This window comes from Pterocles gutturalis, unplaced genomic scaffold, assembly GCF_000699245.1.
Source record: "Pterocles gutturalis isolate BGI_N339 unplaced genomic scaffold, ASM69924v1 scaffold7615, whole genome shotgun sequence".
Lineage (NCBI taxonomy): Eukaryota > Metazoa > Chordata > Aves > Pterocliformes > Pteroclidae > Pterocles > Pterocles gutturalis.
The window spans coordinates 57,127-75,847 of NW_010138158.1; the positions used below are offsets into that span (position 1 = coordinate 57,127).

Sequence of the window (18,721 nt, forward strand, 5' to 3'; positions counted from 1 at the left end):
CACAAGGTTAGAAGGGAAATCAATACAAAGACTAGAATTAAGGGGCCCCAATTTTGTTCTCAGGATGCAGATGCTGTGAACCAGTTTCTGTCCTCATTATGCTACACTTCCACATGAGATTGCCTAGGACTTGAAGGGAATTTTATATGCTGGTGTTGCCAGGTGAGTTGTCCAAAGCTCCGTCGAGATGACCAGTGGAGGATTCGTCCTGTACAAAGGACTTCTGCAGCTGCACCAAGCTTCCATGGTGGTTCTGGATCATACTGGCACAGAGATGCTGCTTGGGGGACTGGGAACTCAGCTGGCTCATCTGTGTGCTCCTGGGAATTGTTAGATGCCAAAACCCTGTCGAGATATATGCTGGTACCCAATGGGGAAGTGAAAGTGGTGTTGTCTCACTGTTCAGACTCTGTTAAGTGTGCAACTTGCATGGACGAGAAAACCTGTCCCTGTGCTTTCTAAGAGTGTTTTAGCCCTAGAAGGGACCTAGCCAGTTACTGTCAAACAGTCTTTAAACAAAGCAGGGATCAGAAGCGGCACATTTCTCTGCTTGTATGCTTGAGATCATTCTAATTCAGATGTTACAGTCACATCTTGAAGTCATCAATTTTACCTTAAGCTTGCCTGGTGTTCTCATTTGTCCTGAAATTGCTTAGCTCAAGCAGATCCTGAAGTACTGATTTTGCATCACAAACATGCTAAACTTTGTAGTGACTTTAAACAAAAAAATTGTATGGTTTGTGTCTTTTCTTACTCTTTGGCTGCCTAATTGGAATGTACGGCATGTATTAGACAATATAATACATTGAACTATAGAAACTCTACTGAATTAAAGCTGTGTAGTTTGCTGCCTTGTCTCAGATGGAGACCAGGACCAAATAATGTGGGAGATGGTGCAAGAAACACAGTGGGCAAAAAAGGACCATGTGATAGGCTTTGACATATGCCACATCTAAATCATAAACTCTTACAGTAAATTTTAGCATAACATGAATTAAGCATGTCCAAAATTGTTATTGAATCACCTCCCCAACAAGCTCCTCAGCTCTACAGTATGTTTTATTTTATTTTTTTCACCAGCCTGGTCAGCACATCTGCAGTCACAGCTGAGATCGCTGCCTTCTTCCTTTTTCTTAATTTAGGTTATTGCCTATCTTTTCTTTATATTGCATCATCCGAGTGACTTGTCTTCTCCCTTTCTCTAGATGTTTCCAGATGTGTGGCTGAGAGGAAGTACACTCAGGAACAAGCTCGCAAGGAATTTCAACAAGTGTTTATCCCAGAATGCAATGATGATGGCACATATAGTCAGGTTGAAAATTTTTCATTCAGTATCTTGCATGGCTGGAAAGTCAGGCTACGTGTGTTTGCAGAGTGTGAAGAAGAGGCAAATGTAATGAATTGAAATGTAATTTCAAAATGAAATGTAATTGATGTTAACCCTGATGTTAAGAAATGGAAGGAAAATGCATGTTTTGTGCTGAGTCCTTGGAATTTTTTTTCAGAGTTGGCCAGGAAATGAGTCAAAGTTACCGTTGTTCATGTGATACACTCCCTGTTCTTTTAGGCTGAGGCAGCTGAGTCATTCTTGTAGCCCCCTGAATACTCAACAGATGGTAAAATGCTTGTAATTTCTGATCTGTTCCTGATCCCAACCAGAAATCTTTGTGACCAGAGACCGTATCTTAGTGCTAAAGAATGAATCATACAGGATTCTCCCCTATTCTCAGATGAATTTCTGTACAAGCATCCGGTCTGAGACTAAGTTACTTAGAAATTCAGAAGGGACGCTTCAGAAGAAGCTTATCCTGTGATATATATCCCAATGAAGATCGCCTTCCGCTACCTCTGTACTGCATTTCTCTTGCGGAGTTGTGCAGAAGACAACCCTTCTTGTTTCAAGCATGGCAAGGGAAAGTGATGTTGGCCCTTAGGAAATGTAATGCAATTGATTTTTAAGAGGAATTCCAAGAGTTTCCTTTCTGACAGCTTGGAATATGAATAATGCTGTCAGAAGCCCTCTGTCCTCCTCCTTCAGTGGGTGGAACAACATGTTCTCTATGTGGAAAAAAACTTGAGATCGCTTGCTTCAGGAACAGTTTATGTGTCCCTTGAGAAATTTTGTTGTAAGGTTTTCATAACACCTGCACCTCAGTCTTCTAAAATAGGATGTAAACAACCACATATTTCAAGAGTTTTCTCTTCCGTTGGATTCTGAAGGACCTACCATACTTTGCTTCAAATGAACTCTTCTTTATGCTAAAAAATCCTATGTAAAACAGAGATTAGGTCCATTATGGTTTATTGTTCTACATTTTGTCAATATAGTTTTTCTGGACTGGTCTTTTGTCCTCATATTTCATGAACTCTGTGAGATAACAGACATATATCTGACAAACTGCACGTGGGTCATGTCTTTTCTGACAGGTTCAGTGCCATAGTTACACTGGATACTGCTGGTGTGTCACTCCCAACGGCCGTCCTATCAGTGGTACTGCTGTGGCCCACAAAACTCCCCGCTGCCCAGGTAAGACTTGGTAATGAACAGTAGAGTTTATCTGTGGCATCTGATTAGACTTAAGGAAAAAAAATTTTCACTGGAAGAGTGGTTCAGCCCAGAAACAGGTGCTGGCAGAAGCTGTGGGCTCTCCATCCTTGGAGATTTGCACAACTTGACTGGATGAAGCTCTAAGAAAGTTGGTCTGGCTTTTAAGATAGCCCTGTGTGCGTTTTGAGGTCACTGCCACCCTAGACCTTCCTGTGATTCTGTGACCCATCTACTTTATTTGTCCTATAATCTAGCTATTGAAGGGGTTTTCTGCAGTGGTTATTTGTATGATATTTATGTGTCAGTATATAAAACCATGTGATTGACTTACTGGTGTAGTCCATCCTTTATGTTGAGACTCTCTTGAACACAAACTCATTCAAAAAAATTTCAGAAGGCTTTGCCTTTTTGATATTTTAAGTATTTAAACTATTTAAACCCACCCTCCCCCAAAAAAATACGAAGTGTGAATGTCCTGGTTTGTAACATAGTTCAATGAGAGAACTCCAACAGCAAATTCCCTGAATTACCAAATCCAGAGGAGAAATAAAAATGAAACAAAGCACTAAGAACATAATAAAATCATTGTCTGTAGAAATTAATTAGCAAATCAAACTCATTGCTATGGGTACTACCCTCTTGTCTTTCATCAGGACAATTCACAGATTCACTATTTTTTGGGAATTTGCTTCTGCCTGTTTCATTGGCATTGATAATAAATACAAATCCCCAGTGTACAAACAGTTGCCAGAATCACTACTCACTTTCCTTGAGGCTGACAAAATTGCACAGAAATAGCTCCAAAAATACTTCAGTTCTATGTATTGCATTCCTGTTTGTGCTGCAGCACCATTCTCTGCCAGAGAGAGGAAGAAATAGCTGTAAAAAGCTAATGCTGTGATGTAAATCATGCTGAAAAACAGTAGATTAGGGTCTTTGAGGGAATTCACCTGGTCTGATCTACTTCGATCAGTCAAGCACAATCTTGATGTTTTTAATAAATAGGTGGAGGAAGGAAGAGACCACTGAGAAAGTTTCAATGAAGATTATAAAAAAGTTAATTTCAGTTTTAAGTTTAAAATGATTTGCTGAGTCTTCCATGCATCTTGGAAGGTGAACTTTAGCCAGAGAACACTCTTGAGGCTAATCCTTGTGATCCAGCCTGAAAAGTCACTGTGAAATTACACTTAATTGTGAAAAATAATCTGAAAAGTTCAGAAGCCTTAAAATAGAGCAAAATATGCATTAATTTTTAATGTAATTACTATTTACAACAGAATCACATCTTCAGAAGAGGCATGGTTAGGAAAGCATGGTTAGCGAAGGGAAGTTAGTTTTACCGAAATGCTAAGGAGAAGGTGACGGTAGCTCTAGATTTTAATTTAGTAGCTCAGAGATAAATAGAGACTGATCCAGGGCCAAGTACATGGAGTCTGATCGTGGGTAATTTTCCCGTTGTTTTGAGACCCTTTGGGTTTGTTTCTGCACATTACCTTTCCTGCTTATATCAGTGTTCTCATGTTTTACTGCTCACTGCTTCTCCTTTGTCCCTCAGGAAAGAAATCCAGATACAGCAGAGTTTGGAAATAGATTTGAAGTGCTAGGGGATTTTGCAGTAGTAGTGTCTAAGGGCTCAGTCTTAAAAAGTTTGGAGAAACCTTCTCATTCTACAGAGAAGGCAGCTACAGATTTGCTCAGAAAGTTATGTGGTATAGTAAGGCAAAACTTTGCTCTTATATTGCAGAATGAATGCCTGAATCACAACGGCACCCGTCTCCCATTTTCCAGTATATGTTCAAAATTGCCATCTGTGTAGGATAACAGAGTTTTTTCCCCCATGGCTCTTGATATTTTCCAGATCGCCATTGGTTCTCTTTTAGACTTTTTCTTTAGTACCACCATGCACAGGAATTGCGATCAGACTGTTAGTGGGTACACTGAATTTAAGTAGAGGTACTCCTGTCTTAAGCAGTATTTCAGGGATGCCATTTCTTCCAACACTATAGTCCCTGGTCAGTCTAATACACTGTGTGATTGCTAGCCTTAGGATTTTTGATATTGCAGGTGGATCTCCGGTAGCAGAGGCATCCCGACATCAGCATTTTCACTTTTTTGGAAATATATTTTCTCTTGCTTCTGTGTATTCTGCAGGCTGTTTCCTAGACATTTATGTAAATTTCTGACTTTGCATGTGCCAGACTTTCTTCTCCCAGGATCACTTCTGCCACCTTTTCCCTTTAGAGCAGAAGACGGCAGGTAGAGTCAGTTGCGAACATGCTTCTGTAATGGTTTTCTTGGAGGAAATGGGATACCGTGGAATGTCTGAAAATTTGTAATTTTAATGAAAATGTTCAGTGTTTCTTTTCAGTTCTAGGTTAGTTCTTCAGTAACTTGAGATAAGGCTTGAATAGGTGTCAAAACAACTCTGCTGTTCCTAAATTGTGGGATAATTTCTTGCCTTTCATTTTGTCACAGTAGAACCCAGTAGAATTCTCCCAGTAGAATTCACTTTGGTGAATATCCAGAAATAGGAAAGAAAAACATAGCAGCCTGCATGAACGTGGATTTTAATAGAGGAAATATGGAGCAGAATTTAGGAAGGGCAGTTAGGGGTTTCCTGACTAATTATTACATCTTTACCTGAAAGTCTCTTCTTCCATCCTTTCCAGTTATTCCCACACCAACAATTGGTACTGCTAAAACACACATGATAAATCTCAGAGCACGATTCTGCTCCATGGAAATAATCACCACTGTTGCAGGACGAGTGGGGAGAAGGAGAGTATATCAAACACATTCCCATGGCAGCATTAAAAATAAAGCTCCTTAAAAATGATGAATGTCCCCCCAATACATTTACTAAAGAGCACCAGACGTAAAAAAAGACATTTTTACAATTCCCCATCTCTGTTATCAGCACTGTGGGGAACTGCAGAAATTCCACAGGCACAGAGTCCTGGGAAATGGGGCAGAAATGGAGAAGCAGGTGTTAAATTATCATTGGAAAATACAATGTTTGCCTATTGTAGGGATTTGATGCCATATTAACTCTTCTGGGTATCTGCCGGTGAGACTGCAGAGATATGGATTCATGTTTTCTTATTATATTTTATTATTTGTGTGGTTTTGCTACCTTACAATTAAGATGGCATGATCATCTTTTAAGGCCAAAATACAAGTACCATTGAAAATACGGAACTCATCCTGTCTGTAGAGTATTATCATCAGATAATATGATGGAAATAAATATATTTGGGAATGCAATTAACTTATTTAGTTTACGTTATATTGCTTTTGTTATCTGGGAAAAATATCCATTCTAGAATTATCTAGTTCTTCTGTCCTAATAGATAGTAAAAAAAAAAATACACAGTCAGACACAGATGTATGGGAAATATAGAACAGCACAAGAAGTTTACTATCCTTTTTCTTGATATCTGCATTCACTGATTGCATATCAAATATTATTTAGCAGGAGATCAGAAATCACGATATAAACTAGATAATAACAGACTTTCACCTTTTTTTAAAGCCCAGTCACATATGGTCAGAAGTATAAAAAATGAATATGTTGAAGTCATAAACCACAAAACTCACATTACGTTCCCTGAAGATTTATTGTGCCTGAGAAATTTTTAGACTGAAACTGGGCAGATTTGTGGGTTTTGCAGTAAACTAAAGCATGAATATTTCTGCATTTTTTTTTTTAATCATCAGAATCATAAATGGAGACATGGCAAAGCAAATGTACAAGCTAGAGTGGTACTAAATTCTTGTCAAATTATGTTGCTGAATCTATATGTTGTCTCCCCTTCCATAAATATATTTGGGGGGGGATTTGGTTGTCTATGGTGCATTGAAAGCTTGGAAGCTGATTGTATTGCCTAATTTTTTGATAAGTTATAAGTTGCTATTTCTGTTTCTTGTCTAGCTGAAAAGGTGAGCATTCATTGTGGGTATTGAAGATATAATTTCCTAGAAGCTTGTAGATGCAACTTCCTATCACCAAGTAAGCTAGAAGTACTTCTAGCTCAAATATATTCAGAAAATGTGAGAAAAACCTGATACAAGCTCAATAAACCCTCCCCACCTCCTGCTTGGAGAGAACAAAGTTTCTGTTGCGTAAATTGAAAATTCCAGGTGAAACTATGTGAAGGGCACAGATTTCCCTTTGTAGGAAATTCTGTGAATATTTTTGTTAGCTTCCTAAGACTATTAAAAAATAATGTTAGCCCTGTGAACCTGATTTTCCTAGCATTCATCTCATTTCCTAGTGAAATTAGTTTTACTATGTTAAAGTTAGCCTTTGTGAATGCCACTTGCATCCTCCATCTATTAATTTTCCAACAAAATTTAGGGTAAAGTCAAAGCATAGAAAAAAAAATTATTTTCTCCCTGACTGTACTGGAATATCATATAGTCATTATTTCTCACTATTTCGTATACAGATGGAGTGATCTGAAGAAATCTTGGTGTTAATGAAATCTGGAAAGATTTTTCTGCTTTTGGTTTAAGATGTGGAATATTATGTAAATTTTACCAATGAGTTAAATTACTGAGGTGTAAACTGAATTTTAAGTTCAATTGTTCAATAAGTTCAATGGTTTTGAACGTACACAGAGAGCCAGCACTGGTGTCAAAATGAGGCTTTTCTTACCACTTTTTAATGTAAAGGGTCTGTCAGTGGGGGTTCATCACACATTCCACGTTCTGAGACCTCATCTGTACTCACAAATTGGTGTAAAACACTAGTGTTGATGAACCAGACCTAAAATCTCTGTGTTTTCAAGAGAATTATAATTATACTCCTATGCATGATAATTAAATTGAGAAACTGCAGGGTCAATTGCAACTGGATGAAATCTGAGGAACGACTGGATTACTGGTATTCAGTGCAATTAGAAAAACCTCTAATTTGGTATGCAGTACTTCCTAAAACCGAAACATCTCATTTGAGTCCAAGCTGGGCTTCTTATCAAATTTAAGCCAATCATCCTTCAGCTAGGATAAATGCAAGAATCTGCCTTCTCTTCAGAGTGAACACCATGGATCAGTACTGCAGTCTGTTTAGAGCAAGCTATCCCAAACACCCTTGGATGTAATTCCTACAATTATAATGGCTTTATTTTTTTCCTGTCTGAATTAATACTGATGTGTCACTAACTATACTGAATTTCTGGTGATTCAAACATGATACGATAAAAATACACTACCACCAAAAAAGGAAACAAGTCTGAACTAGAATATTTTTGAGATTAAGAAAGCTGTGTTAAAAGGTGGATCCTTCATAAGGCAATACCACCTTGGCTACATTGTCCTGTATTCTTTTATGGAGGCTTTAAAATCAGCATGCCAGATTTGTGGTGTTCATCCTCCCTCTGTCAGACTCCTGTGTCTAAACTTGATGCTGAAGTTACCAGCATGGTAAACAAGGCCTGTGATTTATTGTGTTCTCTTATTTAAATTGTCCTTTGAGAACAGATTTACTGTGCTGCAAGGATTGTGGTTTTTTTGTTGTTGTTGTTGTTGTTGTTTGTTTTAAACCCAGTGAATTTGGTTATTCCAGAGGGAAATAAATTAAGAAAATTAAGGCCCAAATTATTTCACAGGCTTCCGAGCATCTGTCAGATGTGGGTTTTCTTTTTTTTTTTCCCCATTAATATGAGTGTATGAAGAAGAGATGATGTGGTAGGAACTGATAGACATTATACTTTAAAATTTTCTCTTCAGAAAGAAAAATACCACTTTGAAAGATGGTTTTTAATATAGGAAGTGGCTAGGATTTAGAAATAGTTGTAAAAATGAGCTGTGAGAAATAAGGAAATATTTCTATTTTAAACCCTAAGGACAACTAGCTCTTGTAAAAACTACTAAGAAAACCAGTGGATTCTCCATTTCCTGATGACTTGGAATCAAGACTGGATGCTGGGTTGGAGTCCAGGCTGGCAGAACAAACTGTTAAAACATGTCTCCTGCCAACATCCCAACTCCTTTCCCGCCACTGCTCTCTCCTCTTGGGACATCTCCTGCAACCAGCTCAGGCTCAAACTCAGACTAAGGCTCTGTCCTTGCTTCTCCCAATGCCCACACTTGCCCACACCAACACAGGAGTTCTGGAGGGCCTTGTATGAGGTATTTAAAGCAGGAAGGAGCAGGTTTTAATCAGAGCCAAGACTGGGCTAGGGGCTGGAGAAACCCCACAGAGCAGCTGAGGTGGGGCAAGACTCTGTGCAAGGAACCCCAAGGGAGCTATGCCGGGGCAATGCATCTTGCTGCAGGATGGGGTCGGGAGATGTTGGCTCTGCAGCACATGAGCGTGTTCTTGCACTTGTGTCTATGCAGTGTTTAACATTTTCTCTTTCTCAGGTCCTGCGCTGACCAAGAAGTAGCGTCTGAGAGTAAACTGATGGTACACAGATGCAGAAGTTAGGCAAAGCTAAAATCTTTGGTTTGCAAGGGAAGAATTTGCTGACATTTATTGCTGTAATAAACAAAAATGAATCGTTAAAGCTGAACTGTGTTTCTCAGAAAATATATCAAAAGTGAAAATAGTATTTTTCTGGTTAATTCCTTTTTCCAATTGCAGGTTCAGTGAGTGAGAAGCTGCCACAACGAGAAGGTGCAGGAAAAGCAGGTAAATATCTTAGATGGCCTTTAAATGGAAACTAAAATGTCAGTGGGACACACTGCTGTAATTTTCCATAGGTTTAAATTATTAGTATATATTTATCATGTATTATATCTGCATATTTAATACTGTGGTGGGTTGACTCTGGTTGGATGCCAGGTGCCCACCAAAGCTGCTCTATCACTCCCCTCCTCAGCTGGACGGGGAGAGAAAATACAATGAAAGGCTGCTGGGTCGAGATAAAGACCAGGAGGGATCACTTACCAGTTATTGTCATGGGCAAAACACACTGGACTCGGGGAAAACTAATTTAATTTATTTCCAATCAAATCAGAGTAGGATAATAGCTAATAAAACCAAACCTTAAAACACCTCACACCCACCCCTCCTATCTTCCTGAGCTCAACTTCACTCCTGATTTCTTTACCTTCTCTCCCCAAAGAGGTGCAGGGGGACGGGGAATGGGGGTTGCGATCAGTCCATCACACATTATCTCTGCCGTTCCTTCCTCCTTGCGGGGAGGACTCCTCACACTCTTCCCCTGCTCCAGTGTGGGGTCCCTCCCATGAGAGACAGTCCTCCACAAACTTCTCCAGGATGAGTCCTCCCCATGGGCTGCAGTTCTTCACTAACTGCTCCAGTGTGGGGTCCCTCCCATGGGGTGCGGTCCCTCCCATGGGGTGCAGTCCCTCAGAAACACACTGGCCCAGCGTAGGTCCCCCGTGGGGTCACAAGTCCTGCCAGCAAACCTGCTCCAGCCTGCGCTCCTCTCTCCACGGGGCCACAGGTCCTGCCAGGAGCCTGCTCCAGTGTGGGCTTCCTCCCTCAGGAACATCCTCCTGCTCTGGCGTGGGGTCCTCCACAGGCTGCTCCACTGTTACCTCCATGGCTGCAGGGGCACAGCTGCCTCATCACGATCTTCTCCACGGGCTGCAGGGGAATCTCTGCTCCAGAGCCTGGAGCATCTCCTACCCTCCTTCAGCACTGACCTTGGTGTCTGCAGAGTTGTTTCTCACATATTCTCACTCCTCTCTTCTGACTGCTGCTACCCTGCAGTTTTTTTTCCCTCCTTTCTTAAATATGTTATCCCACAGGTGCTACCGCCGTTGCTGATGGGCTCAGCCTTGGCCAGTGGTGGGCCCGTCTTGGAGATGGCTGGCATTGGCTCTATGGGGGCAGCTTCTAGCAGCTCCTTGCAGAAGCCACCCCTGTAGCCACCTCACTACCAAACCTTGACATACAAACCCCATACAAATATGTATACATTCATACATGCTATTCATTTTATGTCTGCATTGTAGATATTTAGTAAACTTAGGCGTATAAATGTGTATATATATATAGATATATTTGTTTATATATGCATAGACATTACATTTTTCTACTCTCAACCCTACAGATTTGGTATTATGTGCTGTATGGAAAATAACTTTTCTTCCCATAGCTATACTGTGAACTATTTTCCCATACTGTTTGCTTGCCCTGGAGGACAGATTATTCTGTCTGTTTGATAACGACAACATTCTGCAGTCCCAAAATCTCAGGAACTGGAGTCCTCACTTTATTTCTATAGCAATCGGTGCTTGAGTCGTCTTGGACCAAGCACTTTGCTCTATATTGTAGTTAATTCACTGATGGGTCACATTCATGGCCAGATGATTGTTGTTAGAGATACATCATAGTGTATATCTTGTTGGCAGGACACAATCTGATGCAACTCCAACTTAGCTGGTAGATTCCAATGAGAGAGATGTCTATGCTTTAGTCAAAGTTAAAGCTTGAGCTCTCCAAACACTTACAAGAATTTTAAATTTGGCTGAAAACAGCATACTAAATGTTACTGTCAGTTATACTGGCATAAATTCATTTTAAGTAAGTTACTCATATTCATGCTAATGTTAATGACTGTTTGTACCACTGTAAATATAATTGAAATATTTTTTACAGGAACTTTTGCAGCATTATAAGATATCCAATATTTAAATAAAACATTGTGCTGTTAGGTTAAGAAAACCAGTGCTTCCTTAAAGGCTAATAATTACAAAGTACTGGAAAATTGTTTCTTCATCTATTTCCAGACAAATTGTGGGTTCCACTAACCTTAAGTTATCCATTAGCTTTAGGTCAGGACTTTTTTTTTTCCTTTTTTTTTTCCTTTTTTTTTCAGCTTTGAACTGAACGAACTATCCCATGTATAAAACTTGTCTGGGTTTTGGAATCGTTTATTTTTTGTTTGCGACTGTGGCGGCCGAGTTGCCAAACCCTGAATGAACAATCATGGAACAAAGAGCTTAGATGAACACAGTTTAGCCACTCTTCCTTCGCATCCCATATATTTGCGTCTAAAGTGACACAGTTGCATTTTACTCACGCCTTGTTTTTATTCTCCAGCACAAGCCTGCAGCACGGAGGGCTGCTGACCTGGTTCCCAGGTGGTCCCTGTCTCATCTCAGATGCTGCTAAATTTGCTCTCCCCACTCTTCTTCCAGCCAGTCACTGCCTTATGCTTTAAATAATGATGTCAGAGACATCACAGCCTATTTAGAGACCATCATGGAGTAATGAATGGGATCAGCCACCTGAATTAAAAAGCTGTGCTTCCACTTCACAGTCAGTGTAGTAAAAATATTCTGTAGCTCAACTTGAAAGTTTTCAAAACAACCATAAAACTCCCTGCTTATCTTTCCTCTGCATGTTCCTGTGGACTAACCAGGGGTGCCTGGAGGGGGCTACCTGTCCCTATTGTAACCCAGAAAGCTTAGGCAGGTTTGAGAAGTTCTCACTGCTGCAGAAGACATGCTCCAAACCTTCAAGTGTGATCCTGAGGGCTCTACTCAAGAGACAGGCTTAGCCTGAAGCAGTCTTCTTCCAAGATATCCTGCACAGCCTCACAGCACAGGATGACCTGGTGGCCATAGCTGTTGCAGTTGTGCGCCTCACTTTCTCCAGGTATTCCAATACCGAAAGAAAATTTCCAGCTGTGAATTTTGGATGGCAGGAGCTTTGTTTGCATGTTTGCAAATTAAACTGAACAGGAATAAAGGTTGAAAGATAATTCCCAGTGTATCTTTCCATGCCACCCAGTTCCCTTCTCTATCCAAGGAAAATATTCAAACTATATGAAAAGCCCAGGTGTCAGAGATAGGATCACGTCCCTTTTTTCTGATTCTTAGCTGGCTGCAGGACTGCATTCTTGGTAACTGAACTCTGATAGCAAACAGGATGATTCCTGTTTAAATGTATACACGTGTGGACTGGTATTGTGTGTGCCAGCCAGGAAGGCCTCTGAAGTTACCCTGTGGGACATCCGATTAACATGAAGACAAACTGCTCTACAGTTGTGACTGTCTATTAAATGTTGTTTTGAACAATGAAGTGCCACCTGCTTCTTCATTCTTAACACAAGAGGATTTTATGAAAAGATGATGTACCTGACAGAGCACAAACAGAAAATGAACACAGTTGTCTTCCTTTAGATTAAGAGCAGTTCTGGAGCTGTTGTTGTAGCTCCTCCAGTTCTGGAGTGAAGTTATTGCCTTCTAGATTATACAGATATCCCGTACCAAATGTTTGCTTCATTGATAACCCAAAGCAAACCCCTTTCTTTTGGGTGGGGGGGACCTGAGGGCAGCTTTATCACTCAACTGCTAAACATCTGTGTGTTTCAGGGTTTTTTTTGCTTGTTTGTTTGTTTTTAATACTGATAAACTGTCTTAAATGCTACTTGAACAAAGTTCAAGAGTCTAATTTTGATTGGGCTGATAATTGTTAAAGTTGCAACATTATATCTGAATTTCAGGTAATAACGTAAGATCAAAGTGTCAGAAACTGAAATTGTGGGCAAGAAGATTGTTAGAAAAATGTCATTTAAACCCAAAACTGAGTTTCTGGGTTGGCTTTTGGTAATATTCACCTGCTATAAGCTACCCTCTGAAATTCAGGATGTTTTCTGAATGACATATGGATTGATGATCTAAATATATGTCTCGATTCTCAGTACACTGGGATACTTGATGGCCTCTCTGAAATTAATCAACGGTCTTATTCCACCACCCAGAGGACACCACAAAAATGCCAGCAAAGCTAATGACAAGTGACAGTCTGTTATGGCATTGGAACGAATTACCCTGTCACTGCATGGACGTGAAGAATGAGCATTCTTAGAAGAAGTCTCTATGCTTTGGTTAAAACATTTTGCAGTGAAAATAAGTTTCTATTGCTGCTGCTTTGCCTTTTTTGAAAAGCATGGATGTTAGTGTTCCATGGCTGCAAATTTGGTTTTACCTGCTGTCAGTATTTAGTTGGCATCTGTATTTGCTGTGAACTAGGCTTGCATGGAAGATGCTGTTTACTGTGGGACACCTTGGTCTTGGAGTTAGCTCCATTCTACAGCAACAGCTGGAAAATATGTACTGTCAAGGCATACTAATCATATTTACTTAATATCTGAAATAATTTTAGGTAACAAAAACATAATAAGGTAAATATGGGTCTTTGGGTGTTGCTTTTTCCCAAATAGTGTTAAATTAAATAATTTTTCATACAGCGTTTTTCTTTTCCAGCACTAATTCCACTGTGTTTTACTGAACCTAAAATTATGCACATCCTCTTATCATTTCTGTAAATTTTCCTCCCTCTTTTCTTGCAGTAATGGTTGATAGTGAATGGATGGAGATGGCTGACAACAACATAAGAATTATGCAAACAGTATTCTGGTTCTTTAATCTATGAATCTTGCTTATAAAATCAGCTTGACTGTTAAATGGATTCTGCTGTGCTGAAAGACACTTTTCTTTTAAGGTGTCAACGTGTCTGCAGGCACTCATTTGTCCCAGACTGCTTTTGCTTTCGCAAATCTTACCCCTTCTATACATTGATCTAATTGCTTCTTTAGAAATGCTAATTTAATCAGTTATAATCTATAGGAATCAATGTGCAGTGTTAAAAATGAAGAATTACTCTCCAGGGAGTGACCTGACCACTTCATGCCTTATCAAAGGCCCTGCAATCGTTTCATCAGCCATAACCTCAAAAGCCTTCCATTTATAATCTGTAGCCTTTTAGCTGTAATACATCTATGCTGTATAGTAGCTATAAATAATGTTTAAATTATTGTTTGTTTACCGGCCGGGGCTATGTGCAAATCATTAGTATCAATCATGTATGTACACTTATTTAGCTTACTCTCATAATTGTAGTCTCCTTGCAAATCTTTTCCATTCTGAATTCAGATGATGCCTCAGCTCCCGCGCTGGAGACTCAGCCTCAAGGTGATGAAGAAGGTGAGCATCAACAGGAATTTAACAGTGCGGTATTAAATGATGCAATATGGACCATATAGCACAAATGTCAAATGCTGCCTTAAAGTTAGGGCAACCTGGGGCAGCTGCAAGAAATAGCAAGAATTTGAAAGTATCCGTACCTTTTTCTAGATGAAGACAGCAAACACAGTACAGTCTTTACTTACAAGGAACAATTTCTTTGTGACAGTTTTGAGGTGACACTGCAGCTATGCAGTGGGACATTAGCAATTTTAATTGTCATTACTCAGGGCAGAGGCAGGTCTAAGCTTGAGCCAGAGTGCAGATTAAAACTGTATGGACAAATAAGGAAGTTAAAGGGTAAATTCTGTCCTCGGTTTACTGCCTAGCAATGTGAAGGTTGATGTTTTGTCAGGCTTATTTGCTTCTGAGGACATTCAGTGCTCGGTAAATGGAAAGCTCAAGACTTACAGGCAATGATGGTCCTGTATTGTGGCTGCCTCACCACTCACTGCAAATCCCACAGAATATGATCCCAAGTTATGACATATTTTGGTTCCACACTGGGAAATTTTTATTCTGATTAAACATAATTTTGGTCTAAAAGTATTTATTTCAACTCATTGTATGAATGCAATAAGGAGGGAACTATTCATGCCTTTGCATGAAGGAGTTTTTAACTGTCCCAGTACACACCAGTGTGCCCTTTTCCTTTTAAAATCCCTGTGTCCTTAGAACGAGCCACTTCTTATTCAGCTGTTAGTAACTTTTAAAAAAATTGTAATACTTACAATTTCCCCCCCTCCCCCCAGATATAGCATCTCGTTATCCTACATTATGGACCGAACAAGTAAAGAGCAGACAAAACAAAACCAATAAAAGCTCAGGTAAGAAATTTATGTTACCGTTACTTTGCAAAGCTCCTGTCAAGACATGCATTTAGCCTTGTTAAAACTGAAACCATTTAAGTGAAAGCCATTGTAATAACCATTAAGCTTCCATTTTATCATATGATAGCAACTTAATGATTTGTGTTGTGATGATTTTGTAAGCTCATGCATCATACGTTCCTTTTGTACGGAAACATTTTTGGCCAGGCTTTATTAGGTGTAAATTGACATTATGCCGCTAAGGTCTCTGTCTCACATCTGTTTGCATCTGTGAGTGGATCTGACATTTATTTTTTGCATCTTTAATTCTCTGTTTCTTTGTTATCTACTTGTTGGGTTTCTTTGTTTGTGGGGTTTTTTTGGTTTTTTTTGGTTTTGTTTTTTTTGTTGTTGTTGGTGACGTGTAGCAAGAAGGTCCTTAGAAAATGATGGCATGGGTTACATGTGGTTGGTGTTGGTTCATCCCACCCCAGTATCAACTGAAAATCCAGGTGGTATTCTTTCAGAGCTTTTGTATTTTGTACATGAAGAAACTGGATATTTTGGACTGTGTCCTCAACGGTTGCCAATTACTGTAGCTTCAGGGCTAGGTGCAACCTTGATGTAGGTGGAAAACACTACATGACAGTGTAGATACTTTCCCATCACCTAGCCCCTGAAGAGAGCTCAGGCTGGACTGTAGACCTCTTAGATTCTCCTTGCTACATCTGCTCTACCAGCAGTTTATATCCCTGGGGGATTCTTTGAGAAACAAGTGTGACATTTTTTCAGAGAATATATGCTCTTTTTTGAGTTTGAATATAAGCAAAGGAAGAGTAGTTTAATCCTTTTCAGAATGGACAGTGAAGCTTAGAATTCATTTTGTTAGCTCGTATTAAAGAGCCAATTTTTTCTAATAGTCTGTTACGGGAGCACTTCCATGAAAAATAAATAGGGAGAGTTTAACTGATAATATTGTTAATGTTCAAAAAAATTCTTAAAGTACTGAGTAATTTCTAAGTACAATCTGTACACCACACAAATGAGAGTAAATAATACTCAGTATAAAATTTCATTACTTTTGCAATGGAGGATGCAAAAAGTTATCTGTAATCTGTCCTTAACATCTTTAGAGATTCTGGTGATAATATAATGCAAGTTAAAAGAGACAGGGGTAAATAGCATGTCATTGCCTAAGACACAACATAGTTTCATGAATCTGCTGTTCAGTTCTGTTCGCTTATTATTAATACTTTTGTATTCTGTTTCCTTAAAGATTGAATAGTATGACATTATTAGCACTAATGGTTTATGTGTTCATTGCTCAGTTGTGTAGTTGATTTGATGAGCATTGTAAAGTGATTGAAAAAATTGGTGTTTGTTCTGTTGGTAATACAGTATGACCATCAAAATAGGAGACAGGGATTGCCACATTTCTCTATATTCTACTGAACTGGACTTTGATTCATGTATTAAATTTTAAACACATGAAATGAGTGGGTAGAAATTTAGGACCCCTGGCAGTCAGTGGCAGAATTCCCAGGCAGAATTTGTACAACCATTCATACCCTGACTGCATGCTACTGGTTCACCCAGTAATTCACATTTCATCTGGATCAGTCACAGACACGTGATGTAGCACTGGTGCCAGCTCCATGCTTTCTGCCAGCTTTATGCTTATGTGCTTTAAGCAGGTGCTAGAGAACGAGCCATACATGATCCAGCAGAAAATAGGATTAGTCCATAGGAAACCCTTTCAAAATTCTTCGCATCTATGCAAAAAGTAGTAGATCGTGTGATTATAACATTTTTCACCCAGAATGAAGAATCCTAAATCAGAATTCGTTGTCTCCCCGAACTATGGCTTTAGTGACTTTGAGAGTGCCCAGATTTTAGCCACCGTACCTAGACACTCTGGTAATGCAGAATCATCTTCAATTTAATTTTTGGCTGTACACACGTGAAAGGAACACGTAGCATTTTATTTAATTTTCTGGCACAACAGAGTAGTTTTATATTGCTGCCATTTTACTACAGACTATCAGTTTCAAGGCTTTAAAAATCTTTTACAAGATTTTATCGATTAGCTCCAGAGCGCTTGATCCAACGGGAGTTTGATTCTCAAAATGCCATCTGGGACAAGACCGAAGTGCACACACAGTAATGTAGTACAGACTGGATGCAAATGCAAATGCAAACACTCAGTGTAACAGATACTGTGAATACATTCTTAATAAACTAAAAGAGGGAATTTAAAGTGATAATCTAACTAGCAATTTTATGTGTCTGTAGTTACACCAAATAGCTGCTTGCATTTATCTGTCCATTTAGTCTGAATCTGTTGGCAAAGCCTGCTAGTGAGAATGACTAATGTGACAGAGTGACATTCTATGATTTGAGTGCAGTTTTTATTGCCTTGTCATCTGACTGCTTTAAAGTGTGTGTATGAGTTTTTCTCACATGGAAACTATGTTGGTTGTCAGTGAGGTTTCTGTTTTGTTAGCTTGGTTTGTTTTGTTTCTCAGAGGCATTTGTTCCAGTGGGATCCCTGTGCACTGGTCAGTCCCTAAAGTCACCTTCTTACCAAGGACCAAGACAAGCCTTGTTCCATACTCCAATGCTCGCATTCATTCCAAACCTGGCACATGTCCTCCTGATACACCTATCCTAGCAAAACTCAGCCCTGAAGTTAAAAAAGGCTGCATGAGAAAAACAAAAGTAGAATTTTCTTGCAAAGGAAATAAATGTAAGAGTTTGTGTGTCTGCCCAATCACATCAATTCTAACAGCCATTCCTCTCTAATCATAGGAAATTGAGTAACTTTCAGACAGGAAAATGAGTAAGAGCTCAGTGACTTCATATTTATTCTCATTAATTGTTGCATTTTCCAGATGTTGCTTTTAGTATTGACTGAAGATAAATTACGTGCAGTTGAAGATGTGTGAGCTAGCAAGAAAAAAACCAAGATCCAGTTGTATGTTCCTGGTTACATACTTGTTACAATTAGAAGTTTTCTAGAACTATTTTGAATTAAGCTTCTTTTGCAATGTGAAGATTTAAGATATGAAACCAGTTATAACAGAAGAAAACCAAAATGGATATCATACCAAACTGAGAAAAGAACACAGGGAAGAGGTGGAAGAAGTGTTTTAAAAGTTTGTTGCCCCCATTTTTCATCAGGGATTCCTAGCAAGTCATGTGTTGGCCTGCGAAACCCTGGCCAGTCTTCCATTCTCAAATTTGCTTGTATTCAGCATTAAAGGAGGAGCAAGTGAGGACTTTAGAAGAGAATATGCACATATGTACAAAGAGTCCTGCTCACTCTGAATGCATTATTCCTATATTGGACACTCAGAAGTTGAGTTTAAATGAACATATAAAGTATATTTGCACAGGAAAATAGCCCGAGCAGGAA

The 18,721-nt window shown here is 39.3% G+C and overlaps 1 protein-coding gene across 1 annotated transcript in view; it reads left to right on the forward strand.

Moving 5' to 3' along the window:
* The window catches only part of SMOC2 (SPARC related modular calcium binding 2), a gene marked incomplete at both ends in the record, with an annotated part of 60,596 nt that overhangs the window by 14,561 nt on the left and 27,314 nt on the right, over nucleotides 1–18,721 (forward strand). The window contains 5 exons of the mRNA XM_010082878.1: nucleotides 1,206–1,312; nucleotides 2,428–2,527; nucleotides 9,135–9,182; nucleotides 14,408–14,458; nucleotides 15,250–15,324. Coding sequence (XP_010081180.1) covers nucleotides 1,206–1,312; nucleotides 2,428–2,527; nucleotides 9,135–9,182; nucleotides 14,408–14,458; nucleotides 15,250–15,324 — 381 coding nt within the window. The remainder of the gene's footprint in view (nucleotides 1–1,205; nucleotides 1,313–2,427; nucleotides 2,528–9,134; nucleotides 9,183–14,407; nucleotides 14,459–15,249; nucleotides 15,325–18,721) is intronic.